Source organism: Haliotis rufescens, unplaced genomic scaffold (genome assembly GCF_023055435.1).
Source record: "Haliotis rufescens isolate VD_foot unplaced genomic scaffold, xgHalRufe1.0.p SCAF_16, whole genome shotgun sequence".
Lineage (NCBI taxonomy): Eukaryota > Metazoa > Mollusca > Gastropoda > Lepetellida > Haliotidae > Haliotis > Haliotis rufescens.
Window position 1 is genome coordinate 23,246,047 of NW_025963846.1, and position 17,526 is coordinate 23,263,572.

Genomic DNA, 17,526 nt, shown 5'->3' on the forward strand with positions numbered 1-17,526 from the left:
CTCACTCACTCACTCACTCACTCACTCACTCACTCACTCAACATTGCTTCAAACAGTGAGTTCTTACAAATTTAGATACTTCTTGAATTTACAAGTTTCCAACGAAAAGAAACTGTGTTTAGGGGCTTTATAGCTAAAATCTATTATCAGTCCTTGTCAATTGAAGTATTTGAATTCAAGAAAAACGTACATTCACTTTAATCAATTTAACTGTCAATTGTTTACTGCTTTTGCAGATAGTTTTTATGTCGGCGGAAGGGAATTGGCAGCTTTCGCTGTCATCATTGCCAAGAATAGAAATATGTGATCCATAATAAGAACTGTTTTTAAAAAGCTAGAAGTGCTTAAAGTTTGTCTCCCACGATCTGTCTGAAGCCGGTAAGACGTCTTCCCACTCACTCCTTCACCTCGTATCAGGTTCTTCAGATCAATCAAACTCAGGCTGCAAGTTCTAGGGAAATTGAGCAGTTTTTGCCCAGTTTGACACGTTCTGTTACAGTATCTCATATCAATTGTATTTATTGTTTTTTGAGAGAAGATGTTTGTGAAATTCACTAAAAAATGCTTACGGATTGTCTCCCTGACGTCAAGATGCATTGTTTTCAACTTGAGGACTGAAATATCTGAAAAATTTGTTTTCTGTTGTTGTTTTTGAGTTATTTCCACTCATTCAACTGTGAAAATATTGTATTTGTTGGTAAACATATTTTTGATATTATCAATAAATGGGAACCAAGAAGTAGAAAAATAAATTGAATGTCAAATTTGGGGGGAAAAAAACCCAGTTTGAAATGATTTGGTTTAAACATATATATATAAACCCAAATTAAACAAATGTCATGACAATCAAACACAGCATTTTAGTTATTTTATTTGATTACCTTTCTTCATAAATCTATTAAATGTGCTTGTCGGGCTCAATGAAATCCTTTTGTTGCATTCAGTTACTGAGTGAGTGAGTATGGTTTTACGCAGCTTTTAGCAATATTCCATCAATATCACGGCGGGGGACACACAAATGGGCTTCACACTTTGTACCCATGTTCGGAACTGAACCCGTGTCTTTGGCGTGATGAGTAAACACTTTAACCACTAGGCTACCCGACCGCCCCTGCATTCAGTTACTAATGTCATCTTCCCCCCCCCCCGTGAAGATCCGAGTTAGAAGTGGTCTTCAGCAACCCATGCTTGTTGTAAGGCGACCAACGATCAGGTGGTCAAGCTTCCTGACCTGATGCATGTTATCGTCTCCCATTGCTCTCAATCGATGCTCATGACGTCAATCACTGAATTCTCGCGCCCAGATTAGACTATTACAGACTACCATCATGTAGCTTGAATATTGATGAGTGTGGGTTCCAACAACAAACAAATTGTTATACACTGATGACTTTCTGTTGACAATTTAATCTTGTGTGGAGTAACTTTATTTCCTCTAACCTCATGAAAGCATTGTAGATATAGGGTGTATACTTGCCAGCATCTTGGACATTGTTTCAACATTTTCTGGCAGTGTTCGTGAGTTGTACAGGGTCAGATGTGTCTGTTATGGTAACGTGTACTAAATCAAGGTCGTCTGCTTTTCCCAAGGTCACTGTCACAACAGGAAGTAAACAAAATAATAGTGATTGTATTGATATGTCATGAAATGAGTTATAGTGTTATACCAGATCGCCTGTTAACCTACTGAACATATGCGCTGCCTCCTTCAGCATGAGAGCAGAAGTTCGGTGGTTCGATCCCCTGGCCGCGTCATACCAAAAGACGTGTACAGTACAAGTTGTTACCCTGCCTCGTGTTCAGCATTGTGGGGATAGAACTGGTTCCCTGGTTGGCTGGGTCGCTCAGAGTCAGGATACTGTGTCTCAGTGGGCCATCGCTATAAAACAGGTTCACTGGTTGGCTGGGTCGCTCGGAGTCAGGATACTGTGTCTCAGTGGGCCATCGCTATAAAACAGGTTCACTGGTTGGCTGGGTCGCTCGGAGTCAGGATACTGTGTCTCAGTTGGCCATCGCTATAAAACTGCACACACATGCACACACATGCACACACACAACCACATGCGAACATATTATCGTTGTTACTAGCTCCAACGGAGACTCAATTTGCTTATTGCTTACCGTGAAGATCCGGGGTAGAATAGGTCTTCAGCAACCCATGCTTGCCGTAAAAGACGACTATGCTTGTCGTAAGAGCCACTAACAGGATCAGGTGGTCAGACTCGCTGACTTGGTTGATGTATGTCAACAATATGACTTGATTGTCTGGTCCAGACTCGATTATTTACAGACTGCAGTCATATAGTTGGAATATTGCTGAGGGCAGCGTTAAACAACAAACAAACAAACAAACAATTATTGCAACCAGGACTTATTCAAACATATCCGAGCATAAATGAAAAAAACATTTCTACTTCGAGAAGCATGAACAGAAGACATCACTTTCCATAAACTTTAAACTATTTTTGAAGATTACGAAGTACTTCAATGGTAATTTGTTAATCTTGTGTATATAGGTGAACATAATTCTAACTGACGAGCGACATTTTGGGATTACGAAATTTCTATTTTGTTGAACATTCTGATTAGGGTGGCATTGGATCACACATTGGTTTGATTTGCTGGCATGTGTGTGTATGTGCTGCCTGATTGAAACATGCCATTAATGTCAGACATCCCTCTGAGACTGCAGCAAATACAATATGTGACATTACCTAATAAGGAAAACCGGTGTCGGGTCTTCTGCAAGGAAGCACTTGGATAGCGCTCATGAAAAATTAGTTATGTTGGCGAGTTATGAAAATGTCAAATTCCATCGATTTGTAGTGAGACCGAGATTCGGCACCGAAACTGCTATAAAGTTTGTACCAAGATGTAGTGATTTTATGGGAGATCAATACTATGCCTGGCTTTTGGCGCTAATAAATTTCTGCTTTCATTTGATGGAAGTAATGCCTTCAGTGTTATTGATGGAGGTTAGTCTTTGTTGATTCGTGTTTGTGTAGATGGAGCGCCAGTGTATTGAATGGATATGATCAGGTGGAGGGTACAAGCAGAATTACATGTTTCAGCCATTAAATAGACTTTCATCTTTCAGCCATTAAATGGACTTTCATCTTTCAGCCATCCGTTGTCACCTTGTTATCGTGGAGGATGTAGAAAGTGTTGTTTATGAAGATGAAACTGCAATAATCAGGTTGCTAGGCAACAGCTTGCATTGTTGAGCGGTCATTGTTCCTTGAGCAGTGTGCAGGAGGAAGGAAGTATGCCTTGAAGTGCAGTGACAGTGGTGCACATGTTGTTTTGGTAGCTAGGTTTAGATACGTGATTAAGTAAAGTTAAAAAACCCTTTCCATATCCAATAGAAATCTCTGCAGAAAGCAGAGTCGATTGTACGATTCCGACTTTATCATGAGCATGTGTTTATGAATCACTGTAAAATAGTAATGATATCAGTGCATCCTGCCCCACCGGTGGCACCCATCACAAACACATGCAAAGGCAAGTCAATTGTTCTGAAAAGACATGGATACATGTCAAAATAGGGAATTGCATCGGATATAATTTTTGTCACTGATGCAACAAAATCCACACGTCTACCATAAAACCTTTTGAAAGCTTTATTGCTAAAAGCGACGTAAAACAAAACTTGTTCACTCACCAGTGATTGGTGATGAGCAAATATAACACGTCCTTTCAGGGAAAACAAATGAAAGTGGACACAAATCAACGAACACTCGCTGAAAATAAACATTGTGACAAGAACATATCGGACAAGTAGATTTTAATCCTGGACAAGTAGATTTTAACGGTTTATTTGCTCAAGGATAAGCAAACATTTGTTTCATTCCACACCTGTTTGATAGTATACTCACCACTGCAAACATACTGAGGACAAGAGTGCAAAGAAATACCAAGGGAGATTCCTTCATCAGTGCAAACAGAAGAACACTGTGAAATAACATGCGCTTTGAAGATTTACTTTCAATTTCCTGACACTTGATATTCATTTGATGAAATGGCTCTTTAACAAGTAATGGATAAATATGGATGAACTGACTCTATTGCTGTTTAAGAATAGTGCCCATTATCATTGTGAAAGGTTACCCAATTATTTCCTCTGAAGATGAATTAATTATGTTCCACAAAGCTTTTTGTCCTGTCTGAATGTGAAAGTAATATGTCGTCCTTTTAACTGCTTTTCAGATAATGTGTATGTATGGTGTTCCTTTGTGATATAATGTTTGCATTTCATAAGCTATCAAAAATCAGGGTGAAAATGTGAAAACGTGTTTAGCTTGTGCAGGAGAGGAAATTGAATGTTTTTCAACCAGAATTGGGCAGACGTTAATGGCACTATTCCTAGACTGGAAATTTGAAGAAAATGTATTTCACCATGAGGATATATTTAACCTTTTTCATGTCAATCCTTGGGGAATTGGTTTTGAAAATGTCATCAGTATCGGTATAATTATCGACAAAATCATCTGCAGAGCAACTAACTGCAAATATTGATTTTACAAGATAGTCAGTCATTTAATAACATTCCCTTTTTGAGACGTCTCTATGGATATTCCTACCGCTCAATGGGAACGCGTGGGAGAGAGGCCATTGATTTGGTTTAGTGCACAGAGAGCATGGGCACCCGATCATGTCATTTGATCATGGAAGCAATGACAAGCTTAACGTTCGTTCATCAACCCTTGTTTAGCAAGATCCATGTTTTAAATTTGCAGTGCTGTGTTCGCCATATTAAAGGCCCCTGACCAACTTCTCGACCAATCGGTGAGAGAGTAATCTAAATGTCTGATACTAACCCTAAACATTTACATAATGATCCATATTTTCATGTGCACACTACAGATCTTTTTACGGAAGGAGAGGGGGGTATGGGTGGCCCAATCATCTGAGACCCGAGTCACTACAGGATTTCTTTCCACAAAAAGGGGCGGTCGGGTAGTCTAGTGGTTAAAGCGTTCGCTGGTCATGCCGAAGACCGGGGTTCGATTCCCCAAAAGGGTACAATGTGTGAAGCCCATTTCTGGTGTCCCCAGCCGTGATATTGCTGGAATATTGCTAAAAGCGGCGTAAAATCAAATTCACTCACTTTCCACAAAAAGCTGACATCCCATGATGTAACTGGAGTACTGTTCAAAGCAGAGTTAAACCCAACTCACTCACTCACTCTCACACACACTCCACCCACCTGTCCACCAACCCGTTCGTTCGCTCGCTCGCTCTCTCGCTCACTCACTCACTCCACTCACTCACTCACTCACTCACTCACTCACTCACTCACTCACTCACTCACTCACTCACAGTATACAACTATTATAAAAAAAAGTTAAAGTTTAATGAATGTTTTACCTAAGTCTGTTACCGCTATATCTCTGACAACAAACTTTTCTATGGTTGCAATAAGCAGCCACCTTGCATCAATTTCCTAAGTGCCCAGAGCGTTCTTTATGGCGAATACGGTAATTTGTGTTAGCTTAAACCCTTAATGTACAATCAGCTATGCATTATACTCGTGCCGTGTCCTTGTAATGCCCTGGAATATGCAGACCTCATATTACACGTTATTGAAAGTCCAAACTGATTAAAATTCTTGTAGACTTGAATTTGACAATTAGAAAACTGAAGAAGCTTCAACTTTGTTTTCATGATGACATAGAATTACAAACAAATTTTCAGCTTAAGAGATAAACATTTCAACATTATGTTCGTGTTCTTCTTTGAAATAAATCGGTGCCTAGGATATTTGTTAATGATGTTTTCATTCTATGGATTAAACCTAACAACAGGTTCACATTTCTTTGATTATTTGTTCGAATTAAATTTAGACCAGTTATCGTCATGTCGGCATCACAAGTGTGATTAAACCCCCTTGTTGTTGAACCCAAAGCAATTTGCTATTGTAAATTGCAGTATGGTTTAGTCATATGAGAACATTGTTGATGTCAATAGTGGTTCTGTCTATGTCATCGTTGTTGCCTTTTATGGACTTCAGACTGCAGGAAGCGTGTCCACAGACTTGGCTGTGTGGGAGGGCATTGCTAAATTAATCAAAAACGGCTTCAGTAAGGAATCAAGATTTACAGCTTGCAGTAAATGTCACATTATTGACAGCTGAATTGGCTTGGTTTGTGTATTTACTAAATGAGATGTTTGTTTTTAAAAATGTTTTTCATAATTTGTGAACCTTTTCCTTCTTTAACAATTGTTTTCAAAGAAACAGAAATATTTGTTTTTACAGGTTTTTTTAGTTGAATATACTTGATTTTCTTGTTTGTTTATGCGGGTTACGTTTACTTTGTACGTGGTTCACTCCCTACTTCTGTTTTCGGATGAAATATGTAATTGTATCTTTCTTAGGTTTTGTTCCTGTAGGTAGTTGAGGCTTTCTGTTTAATTTCAAAATTTGTGTTTAATTCTGTGTTCAGCAATATTCCAGTCATGTGACAACAGTTTGTAAATAATCGGACTAGACAATCCAGTGATTGATATTGTGTTCATCGTCCCTGATGATTTCATTGGGGGAGGATGAGATGCAATCATCCAAGTCACCGAGCCTGTACCCCCAGTCCATTAAGCTGCATCTGACCGCAAGTGTTTCCCAGTGGAATGACAATAGGTCCAAAGTTTTCTATTCATCTTTAAGTGTTACACAATTACATATTTACATGTTTATATACAAAACCAAAATAATTGAAGGCAGAACACTTCACAAAAAAAGTAGTATTTCCTTTATGAAATCAGTCTGAATATGACTGAAGGTTAAACTATAAACAACGATGTCATGCTGACTATGATGTGCACCGTCAGTCTAACGATGTGGGGGGCGGTCGGGTAGCCTAGTGGTTAAAGCGTTCGCTCGTCACGCCGAAGACCCGGGTTCGATTCCCGACATGGGTACAATGTGTGAAGCCCATTTCTGGTGTCCCCCGCCGTGATATTGCTGGAATATTGCTAAAAGCGGCGTAAAACCATACTCAGTCAGTCAGTCAGTCTAACGATGTGTTCTAATGTCTAGTCACACAATGGTTAAAGCTAGACTCCTTTAGAGATCAACCAACATGCTTATATAACACAGACATTCAAAGAAAGTGTTATCCCAAATATAATTTTTGTTACATTTGACCACTTTCTAAATGGCATTGTATGTTCTAAATGGCATTGTGTGTTCACATAGCATTGTGTGTTCACATAGCATTGTGTGTTCACATAGCATTGTGTGTTCACATAGCTCAGGCGTGGGATATTTCCATCTAAAGCTGGAATCCTTCTTTGTTTTAAATCTTTTTGATTAATATAATGTTGAACGTGCATCTTTTGTTTTGCCTTCATCAGCAAGATATCGTCTTTTCCATCAGTTTTACCATTCTTCAATCACATGCCGCGAAATAACGGCGAGTGAGGCATTAAACAACAACAAAATCACTGCAGTCTCTTTGAATTGTATGTCAGTATTTTCTTATCATCTTATTAAATAAATAATCCTATGTTTCAATATATTCAATACTCTTTGAAATAACGCCATAAACTTGACTGGGTTGTATATTGCCCATCATCAATACATGGCGATCTTGTACACGCAATGTTCCTTGTATACAAAACCGTATTGATGGTGCATATTGCCTATATCTCACACTGTGATTTTCTCCACGTTCTGTATCATGTTGGCAACATTGTTGCATCTCACAGTGACAGAATGAGTCACTTATGCTGAAGCTTAAAATGGTGGAAAAATGAGTACCCAAGTGCATAAGGCCTTTTCAAATGATACTGTCCTAAATAAATTGTGAAGATTTGTACACTTCCTAAAGGTAAAGTTTCTTTCTACGTGTAGGATTAATTCACTCGCGTTCCGTTGAAAGTGGGTTTGCGGATATATGTCGATGGATGTGGATTTCTTCTTTCACTCAAAGCAGTAAGGGATCTAGTATTCCTATGTATGAGAGAAATCACTACTTGGTTTCCTTTAGGGTATGAAGGCCTTCCTTACCACCGAGCTTCTAAGGAGTCCGATGTGGTCTTACGTTGATCGATTTCTTAATGCCAGTTGCTAGAATCAGATGCACAAACCGGGAGATCAATAATAACAGGACATTTGAATGGCAATCATCAGGTTAGATAATATTTATTTGTGCAATTCTGTAGAATATGTTTGCCTATAATAGTCACAGTTAATGTGATGTCATTAAACTCACGATCAATCGGAAACAACAGTTTCATGTTTTTTAGAGATATAATATTAATGAAGAAATTTTGCAATTGCCACAAGAGATACAAATAGTTTTACCAGTTTCATCGGAAATTTGGCTGTTCAGTAAATAATGTGTATTGTCAGAGTAAACAGCTGGTGAATTGAGAAATGGTCCGTATTCTGGTCTGCAAGATTTTCCCTGGTTCTCAGTACTTCTCATCATGGTACACTCAGGACATGGTTTTCTCACAAAATGACCTTCATTCATGGGTCTGGCAGGAGACCTACCTGAGGTGATCCCCCAGGTCTCACCAAAGTGGTAAGCGTCTGAGACCTGCATCACTTCTGGCTTTCCTCCCACACACCGTGATGTAACTGTTAAAAGTGGCGCTGTTCCCAACTCACCCACTCCTCTGGTCAGACCTCACTGCAAATAGCAAAAAAAATTCAGATGCAGTGTGAAGCAATATTCTCTGACTGGTTCAGACTCGTATTGCTGGAATATTGCAGGAATATCGCTGGATATTGCTGGAGTATTGCTGGAATATTGCTGGTATATTGCTGGAATAGAGCTGGTGTATTGCTGGAATAGAGCTGGAATATTGCTGGTATATTGCTGGAATATTGCTGGAATAGAGCTGGTATATTGCTGGAATAGAGCTGGTATATTGCTGGAATAGAGCTGGTGTATTGCTGGAATAGAGCTGGAATATTGCTGGAATATTGCTGGTATATTACTGGAATAGAGCTGGTATATTGCTGGAATAGAGCTGGTATATTGCTGGAATAGAGCTGGTGTATTGCTGGAATAGAGCTGGAATATTGCTGGAATAGAGCTGGAATATTGCTGGTATATTGCTGGAATAGAGCTGGTATATTGCTGGAATAGAGCTGGTATATTGCTGGTATATTGCTGGAATAGAGCTGGTATATTGCTGGAATAGAGCTGGTATATTGCTGGAATATTGCTGGTATATTGCTGGAATATTGCTGGTATATTGCTGGAATAGAGCTGGTATATTGCTGGAATATTGCTGGAATATTGCTGGTATATTGCTGGAATAGAGCTGGTATATTGCTGGTATATTGCTGGAATAGAGCTGGAATAGAGCTGGTATATTGCTGGTATATTGCTGGAATATTGCTGGTATATTGCTGGAATATTGCTGGTATATTGCTGGAATAGAGCTGGTATATTGCTGGAATAGAGCTGGTATATTGCTGGTATATTGATGGAATATTGCTGGAATATTGCTGATTGTAGCATTCAAACAACAAACCCTGACAGACAGAATACTTTCTCCCAAGCAGACACGGGGAATACTGTTCAAAGTGACTTTAATGCCAACCCTCTATTCAAAGATGTTATGGCAAGCTGTGAAAGAAACCCTATCAAGATCCCTTGCTTGTAAGCATCGTTCAATCTCGTGACAATAAACACCAATCTCCATCTGTCTATTTAGAGTAGCCTCCCCTTTGCTTGTGTGTTTTAGTGCCTGTCAAGTTGTATGATTTCATCAGATAAGCCATCTTGTAATGAAGAACACGATGTGTCCATATGCTGGCAGAAATGTGCCCAGAATTGTCTGTGGAGGATGAAGTTGGTTGCTGCACTGGTTAATGTAGAGGTGTGGATCTGTCGGATCCAGTCGCAGACAATGAAAACACAAACAGAACTTGAGATGTGGGAACAGTTTATGAGTGCAGTAGACATTTGGGTGTTGAGCGATGCCTGAGAGCTCCGTCTTTGTGAAATGTAAGGAGTGCCTCTGACAGGCCTATAGTCTGTCTTACAGACCCTGATACAAATATATCAAATACAGCCCATGCAAGTCTATAATGTTTGGCAAGTCTTGATTACTGCAGTATCTGAAAATGAAAAGAGTCACTGGGGTTATTTTAATAATATTTTTATTAAGATAATTGAAGAACTGTTTTTGTTCTGTACAATATGTTCATTTCAGAGACTAGATGTAAGTCTAACAAGCTAACTCAGTGCATAGATGTTCACTCTAACATAATTTGGGGTGAGAATTATCGCAACCTTTCTCCTTTTCATAACATCAGGCAGCAAAATATTTGTTTATTGCTTCATCTGATTGGGGTCTAAAGTCACAATCAGATAAGATACGAATGGTGTTAATTTAATTATATTTACCAACAGGCTCTCTGTCGGATTAATAAGGAATTTAATATAAACTTGAGTAATAATTGTATAGATAAAATTAGATAGATAATATTTATTGCAGAAACATTCCATTATGGAACAGATGCAATTTATAACAAATTTTTTATTTAGTCTTGGCATTGCAGACCCCTTAAAGAGAACAATAACTACATATCAATAGAGGCGGTGGGTAGCCTAGTGGCTAAGGTGTTAGATCATCATGCTAAGGTTCCGGGTTCATTTCCCCACAGGGGGCATGGGTGGCCCAGTCGTCTAAGGCGCCCCGATTAGCTGTGCAGAGTTGCGTCCCTCCGGACGCGCCAGAAACCTATGATTGTGGGTTCGAATCCCGGTTCGCCCTGATTATGTTTCTAGGTTTGTCACCACCATACCCGTGCTCGTGGGTTTCACCGAAGTGGTAAACGTCTAAGACCTGCATCACTTCGGGCTTTCCCCCCACATTAAGCTGACACGCCGCGATATAAATGGAATACTGTTAAAAGCGGCGTTAAACCCAACTCACTCACTCACTCGTTTCCCACATGGGTCGAGGATGTGAAGCCCAGTATTGGTGTCCCTTGCCATGATACTGCAGCAAAATTACCGAAGTGAAATAAAAATCAACACTCTCACTCATTCACTACATCACTTGTCCAGGTGAGTGAGTAGTGTTTTATGCCGTTATTAGCAATATTCTAGCAATATCACGGCTGGGGACACCAGAAATGGGCTTCACACATTGTACCCATGTTGGGAATCGAACCCGGGTCTTCGGCGTGACGAGCGAACGCTTAACCACTAGGCTACCCCACAGCCCCCTTAAGCAAGAGTGAACCTTGCGCTTGGTTAGGTGTATCAGTTTATTTTAATCGTTTATCAAGTTTTCAGGCAACCTGATAGAGCCACATGTCTAAGTATATGACTACATCAGCACAGGTGTGTAATTGTGTGGCAGCTTAAGTAGCCTTTGCTGTTAATTAGTGTTAAATCTAAACTCTTAAATTAGAAGGATTATTCTCTTCTCTTATGGGTTGCTAGATACTGGTTCTGCTGGGAGAGAAATGTTTTGGTTGTTGGTGGTTTTGAGCCTTGCTATACGGCTATGCTTGGCCACCTTACCTCATAACTATTCAATAAATCTTCTTTTTCTTCTTCGAACAAACTCCCACCTTGTACAAAGTTTGTCTACAGTTGCCATGGCAACACACACACTGGTGTGAAACTCATTATCCTTGATTGATCTAGGGGCAAAGGGAAACAGTTGGGGGGGATGGAGGATGTGGTCCTGGAGGGTGGGGATCTGGTGTTGAGGGAAACGGCAGGGGGTGGGGTTGTCAGTGTAATAGAATGTAGTTCTAAATGAGGGTAATGCTGTCGAGGGTATGGAAATGTTATACTGAAGTGATGTGTGTAGAGGGGGAGGGGGGGGCCCTATAGGTTGGGGGGGGGGGGGGGGAGGTTCTAGGGATGATGGGGGTCTTGGGTAGGCAGGGGGGAGTTTTGGACATAGTTTCTAGGGTGGTGGTGGTGGGGTTGATGGATTAGGGAGGGGGGGGGGGGGCGGGGTCAAGAGGTGGAGGTGGCCGTTAGGGTCGGAGGTTTGTTTGTTGTTTCATGCCGCATTAAGTTATATGGCGGTTTGAAAAATAATCGAGTCTGGACCAGACAATGCAGTGATTGACATCATGAGCATCAATACACACAATTTGGATATGACGACACGTTATCAACCAAGTCACAGTGTTGGACCAACCGATCCATTAAGTCGCTCTTACAACAAGCATAGTGGCCTGTTATGGCAAGCTAGGACCTACTCTAACCCGGATCTTCACGGCTAGTATTATCCATATGCGTAGGTAGCTGGTGACCTACATTCTTCCCCGGAATCCTCCCAATGTAAATGTGTACTGGTTGTCTGATCATCCTATTGTCATCCATCCTGTAGACGTCAGCACGGTCACGTTCCTGCATGTACAGAACGCTGCAACAGATGTTGGTTACTATCTGTATTCTCCACATAGACTGTGCTACTTGAAATATAAACAGCCTCCCATGATTGAATTGTTTGTATATAGGTCAGAACATGTTTTGTTATGTGTGAGATCTTTCTTAAATCCTACAGAGTTAATTGCTGAATCAGCATTATGCAATGCTTGCTCTCTCTCTCTCTCTCTCTCTCTCTCTCTTTCTCTCTCTCTCTCTCTCTCTCTCTCTCTCTGTTTCTCTCTCTGTTTCTCTCTCTCGTCTGAGACCTGCATCACATTTGGCTTTCCTCCCACATTAACTTGAAATAATGTTAAAAGCAGCGTTATACCCAACTCACTCACTCACTCTCTTATGATGTTAAGGACTCTCAAGTCCACTGTTCCATGCCCTGGTGAATACATGTTATTATGAGAATGTTTAACGGAGCAGGCCCAATCCCAAAAGTGAAACATAACCTTTAACACTTTATACCTTAACTTAACTGTACACATTCCTCCTACCTGAAGTAGGTACACACAGGTCTATAAAACACAACAACCTCCCGAGACAGGTAGATAGGCATCTGTGTGACGACGCATGGAGACCAGGTCACCAGGCCACATTCCTGTCACTGCTTGACGGGTTGGTCCTGTTGGTTTACATTGCATAGATGTTCCGGCCCTTGGGTATCATCACTGGCCTCAAGGGTCGATTTAGTATCGCCACCTTGTCTGTCGACCCGTGAAGATCCAGGGTAGAATAGGTCTTCAGCAACCCATGCTGGCCGTAAAAGACGTCTATGCTTGCTGTAAGTGGGGACTAATGGATTGGGTGGTCAGGCTATCTGACTTGGTTGATGCATGTCATCGATCCCAATTGCGTGGATCGATGCTCATGATGTTAATCACTGGATTGTCCGGTCCAGACTCGATTATTTGCAGGCCACTGTCATATAGCTGGAATATTGCTAAATGCGGGGTTAAACAACAAACAAACAAACAAAACCTTGTCAACCAAACTATTTGCTGGTATGCATCTCATGTCAAACATTGGTCAACATTCATGTCAAAATTATGCTAAAAAATAATCGAGTCTGGACCAGACAATGCAGTGATTGACATCAAGAGCATCAATCCATGCAAGTCAGCGAGCCTGAAATCCTGATCCCGTTAGTCGCCTCTTACGACAAGCATAGTCGCTTTTTATGGCAAACACGGGTTGCTGAAGACCTATTGTAACCCGGACAAGCACATGATGAATTTTGATTTCAAACACTGCAAATCAGAATTTCAATTTTTTAACGATAATTTACTTGCAGTTTATTTTTGCCTGCCATCATATTGATTTAATGTGTGGGTATCCAAGCATAAGTTCTATATTAATACATAGTTGAACAGAGCTGACAATGGTAAACACACACGACCGTAAATACATGCTTGATTATTGAGCACTACAGCAGCTGTTAGGTGTTGCTCCATGCATCATTGTGAGGTGTTCTTATGCAGTCACACATACAAATCACACAATAGGTCATTACGAATGGCCACACAATGTAGCATGCTAAAGTATAGTAATGTGTTCGTCATGCATGTTACACAGGGATGATTAGTGTCGTTTTTAATAATCCGTAAAATCTGCCAGAATCATAAAATTTTGAACCAAATTCTGCCAATATGATTAAGTGAAATTTGTAACATTTTTGGCCAAATGCATTTCCTGTAATTTAAACTTTAAATGTCATTAAACAACTCGCACTTGCACTCAATCACCCACCCACCCACCAACACACTCACCCACCGACTCACTCACTCACTCACTCACTCACTCACTCACTCACTCACTCACTCACTCACTCACTCACTCACCTAAACACCCACTCACCCACAAAAACAATACAAATGACTACAACAAGCCCTGACAGAGAGCCAGCTGGCGCTGGTGTTTTAGCTTTGGTGCTAGACAGGCCTGTATTGTACCGAAACATGCATGACATTGCTCCCTTCCTGATTGTCAAGGTCAAAGGAGTTGTAAACACAAAATGGCTATAAATAATATACATCTGCAGTGCTGGGAGACATCACAAGCATTTCCTTCTGTTGCTTTTTGCGCAGTCGACTTCATGTTATAGTTGACAATTTTTTAGGAGTCTCTAAAATAACAAGATTAGCAGCATGTTGTGTCATGTTAGCCTGTGATGGAAATTCTTCCTGCACTTCCTTTTTCCTAGTACACAGTTAATGCTTGTGTTCATATTGCTATTCTCGTTCCTCTTCTTACGCATATGTGCGTTTAGGTACATGAGTATATGTGTTAATAATCTCTCCATTATGTGCGTATTTGACCTTGTCATTAATACATAATACCACAAAAACCCATTGGGATTCCTGGTTAGATTAGGGTCGCAATCCATGCTTGTCGTAAGAGGTGACTTAATGGATCGGGTAGCCAGGCTCAGAGACTTGGTTGATTTCCTGTCATCGTATCACGACGACGTGATCATTGCTCATAGTATCAATCACTGGATTGTCTGGTCCAGACCTGATTATTTACAGGCGGTCGTTATATAGTTGAAATATTGCAGAGTGCAGCATTAAACAGCAAACAAACAAACAAATAAGTATAAAATAGAACCCAAATGAAGTCAACATAGACAATTGCTTTGTACTTTTTATGCACTTTTTTTGTGAACCAACAACAGAAAGAATTTGTGTAACTCTTTTTCAAACGACATACAAGATTGATTTCTTATGATCAAGATAAGCATGCATATCAGCTACTTAGGGGGTACAAAGGAATGGCTCATCTATTGACCATTCTGTTTGCCTCCGCCTGTTCTCAATGTGTGTTTTCCATAGGAAGATGGCATATTACTTTATAAGGCTCACAATTGTGAACAAGCAATTACAAAAGATAAGATATCGAACTGCAGTTGGGAATGCGGCCGCAACTTCTTGTTCAAACACTTAAATGCAATATATTGATGTTGTTCATTAAATATTCACCATTTCCAATTCTACAATGATTCAAAATGAAAGGTTTTTTTCGGTGTTCAGGAGGAAGGGCAGATGTAGCATATTTCTGAAATTGGATTTGAAAGCTTTTTCCGTTGATCAATTACAATTGGCTTGAGAGAACGAGGAAAGTAGCTACACAGGAAATGGTTATTTTACAAACATCACCATTGTGGGTCACACATGACTGACTGCTAAATGAATTTGTAATAAGTTCTCAAGTTTTGTAAGACCAAGATAAAACAATATTAATTATGACTGATGATAGAATTGAAGGGGCACAAGGTCTAGGCGAAATGGCAGTTCCTGTAGGTTTGATTCAAGCCTGTGAGAATACTACTTTTTCATGAATATGAAAGTAGAAATTAATAATTCTCACTCACTCACTCACTCACTCACTCACTCACTCACTCACTCACTCACTCACTCACTTTGTTGATTGGCTGATGGTGTTGTTCTTAGTATCGATGCCCTGATTGTCTGATCGATAGTTACATGTATTTACCGGCCACTACCATAGAGCTGGAAATTTACTGAGAGGGACCCAGTGATACACACACAGACACACACACATAGGCACACGCACACACACACACACAGAGACACAAACAGGCACGCGCACACACACAAACACAGAGACACAAACAGGCGCGCGCACACACACACACACACACGGACACACACACGCAGACACACACACACACACACACACAAACAGGCACACACAAACAGGCACACACACAGGCACACACAAACAGGCACACACACAGGCACACACACAGAGAGAGACACTATAATAAGGATAGAAATGGTCTTTTGTTATTCCCCCTGCATATAATGCGAGGGGGTAGTCATCTTGTCTGTCTGTCCATCCATATTTAATTTCTGGAGCATAACTTGAAATCCATAACTTGCAAATCTGACCGTTTGTGTTTTGTCCTTGCAGTAGAGCAGGAAGAGGAGGAGCATGGAACAGATTCAAGTGTGGAGGAAGCTGCTGGTTGGATTGATGGTCTGGCCATCTTGGTGGCAGTGGCTGTGGTAGTGTTAGTGACAGCTTTCAATGACTGGAGCAAGGAGAAACAGTTCCGTGGACTTCAGAACAAGATAGAGCATGAACATCGCTTTGCCACAATCCGTGCGGGAGAGTTGGAACAGATTTCTGTAGGAGATTTAGTAGTGGGAGATATTTGTCAAGTAAAATATGGTAAGTTGTCCTCATAGGTTGAGCAACGTTTGTGGATTTTACCAACAGGCGGAATTTCTTTTGGAAGAGATTTTTCTTTCATGGAGTAGTTTGTTTGTGTTTGTTTTGTGTTTTCCAGCTTTTGGGGAATTATTGTAAATATGTCGACGCTGAAAAATGACGATTCATTGAGTGGCCTCTGGTTTACAGTCAGTGGGATTTACCTGGATTAACACATGCTGATATCACCCAGTTCTTCAGAAACAAGTCCATCAACGTCATTTACAGCAATTGGACATCTTTAGGAATTGAAGAGTTGTCTCCCTTGACATACGAAGCTTCTGCCCTGATGTACGGCTGTTGATGCCTGCTTGATAGTCCAGTGCAATCTTGAACACAGTCTAATGGATATCTAACAGAATTCTATCTTGACAATGGATTAGTCTTTCCTCATTTCCATAATCCATCATATCCATGGCCATCGTGGCTATTTTTTATTCTGTAGGTTAACGACGGGCAGATGTATTGATGTGCAAGTTGGCAGTGTCAGCTCTTTGAGTGAGGGGGGGCACGGGTGGCCCAGTCGTCTAAGGCGCCGCGATTCGCTGTGCAGAGTTGTGTCCCTCAGGCACGCCAGAAACCTATGATTGTGGGTTCGAATCCGGGTTCGCCCCGATTATGTTTCTAGGTTTGTCAGCACGATACCTGTCTTTCCTCCCACATTAAGCTGACACGCCGTGATATAACTGGAATACTGTTAAAAGCGGGCTAAACCCAACTCACTCACTCACTCTTTGAGTGAGCTTACCCAGTTGGATGAATCGATATGTTCCCACTTGCTGCTTGATCTGTACACTTCTCTCCCCTCATCATCACCACCCCGCCGGAAGGCCGATGCAAATTTAATCACTTTCCATGAGTGGGATGTGGGCTGTTGTCAAACTACAAGCGACATCAGTTGTCAATCAAAACCCGAGCCGTTTTGGTCGTT

General features: G+C 40.7%; 1 protein-coding gene across 12 annotated transcripts in view; it reads left to right on the plus strand.

Moving 5' to 3' along the window:
* The window catches only part of LOC124133838 (plasma membrane calcium-transporting ATPase 2-like), a 189,212-nt gene that overhangs the window by 123,372 nt on the left and 48,314 nt on the right, over positions 1-17,526 (plus strand). For all 12 annotated transcript variants that reach the window (XM_048397017.1, XM_048397020.1, XM_048397021.1 and 9 more), the window contains one exon: positions 16,296-16,556. In XM_048397017.1, coding sequence (XP_048252974.1) covers positions 16,296-16,556 — 261 coding nt within the window. The remainder of the gene's footprint in view (positions 1-16,295; positions 16,557-17,526) is intronic.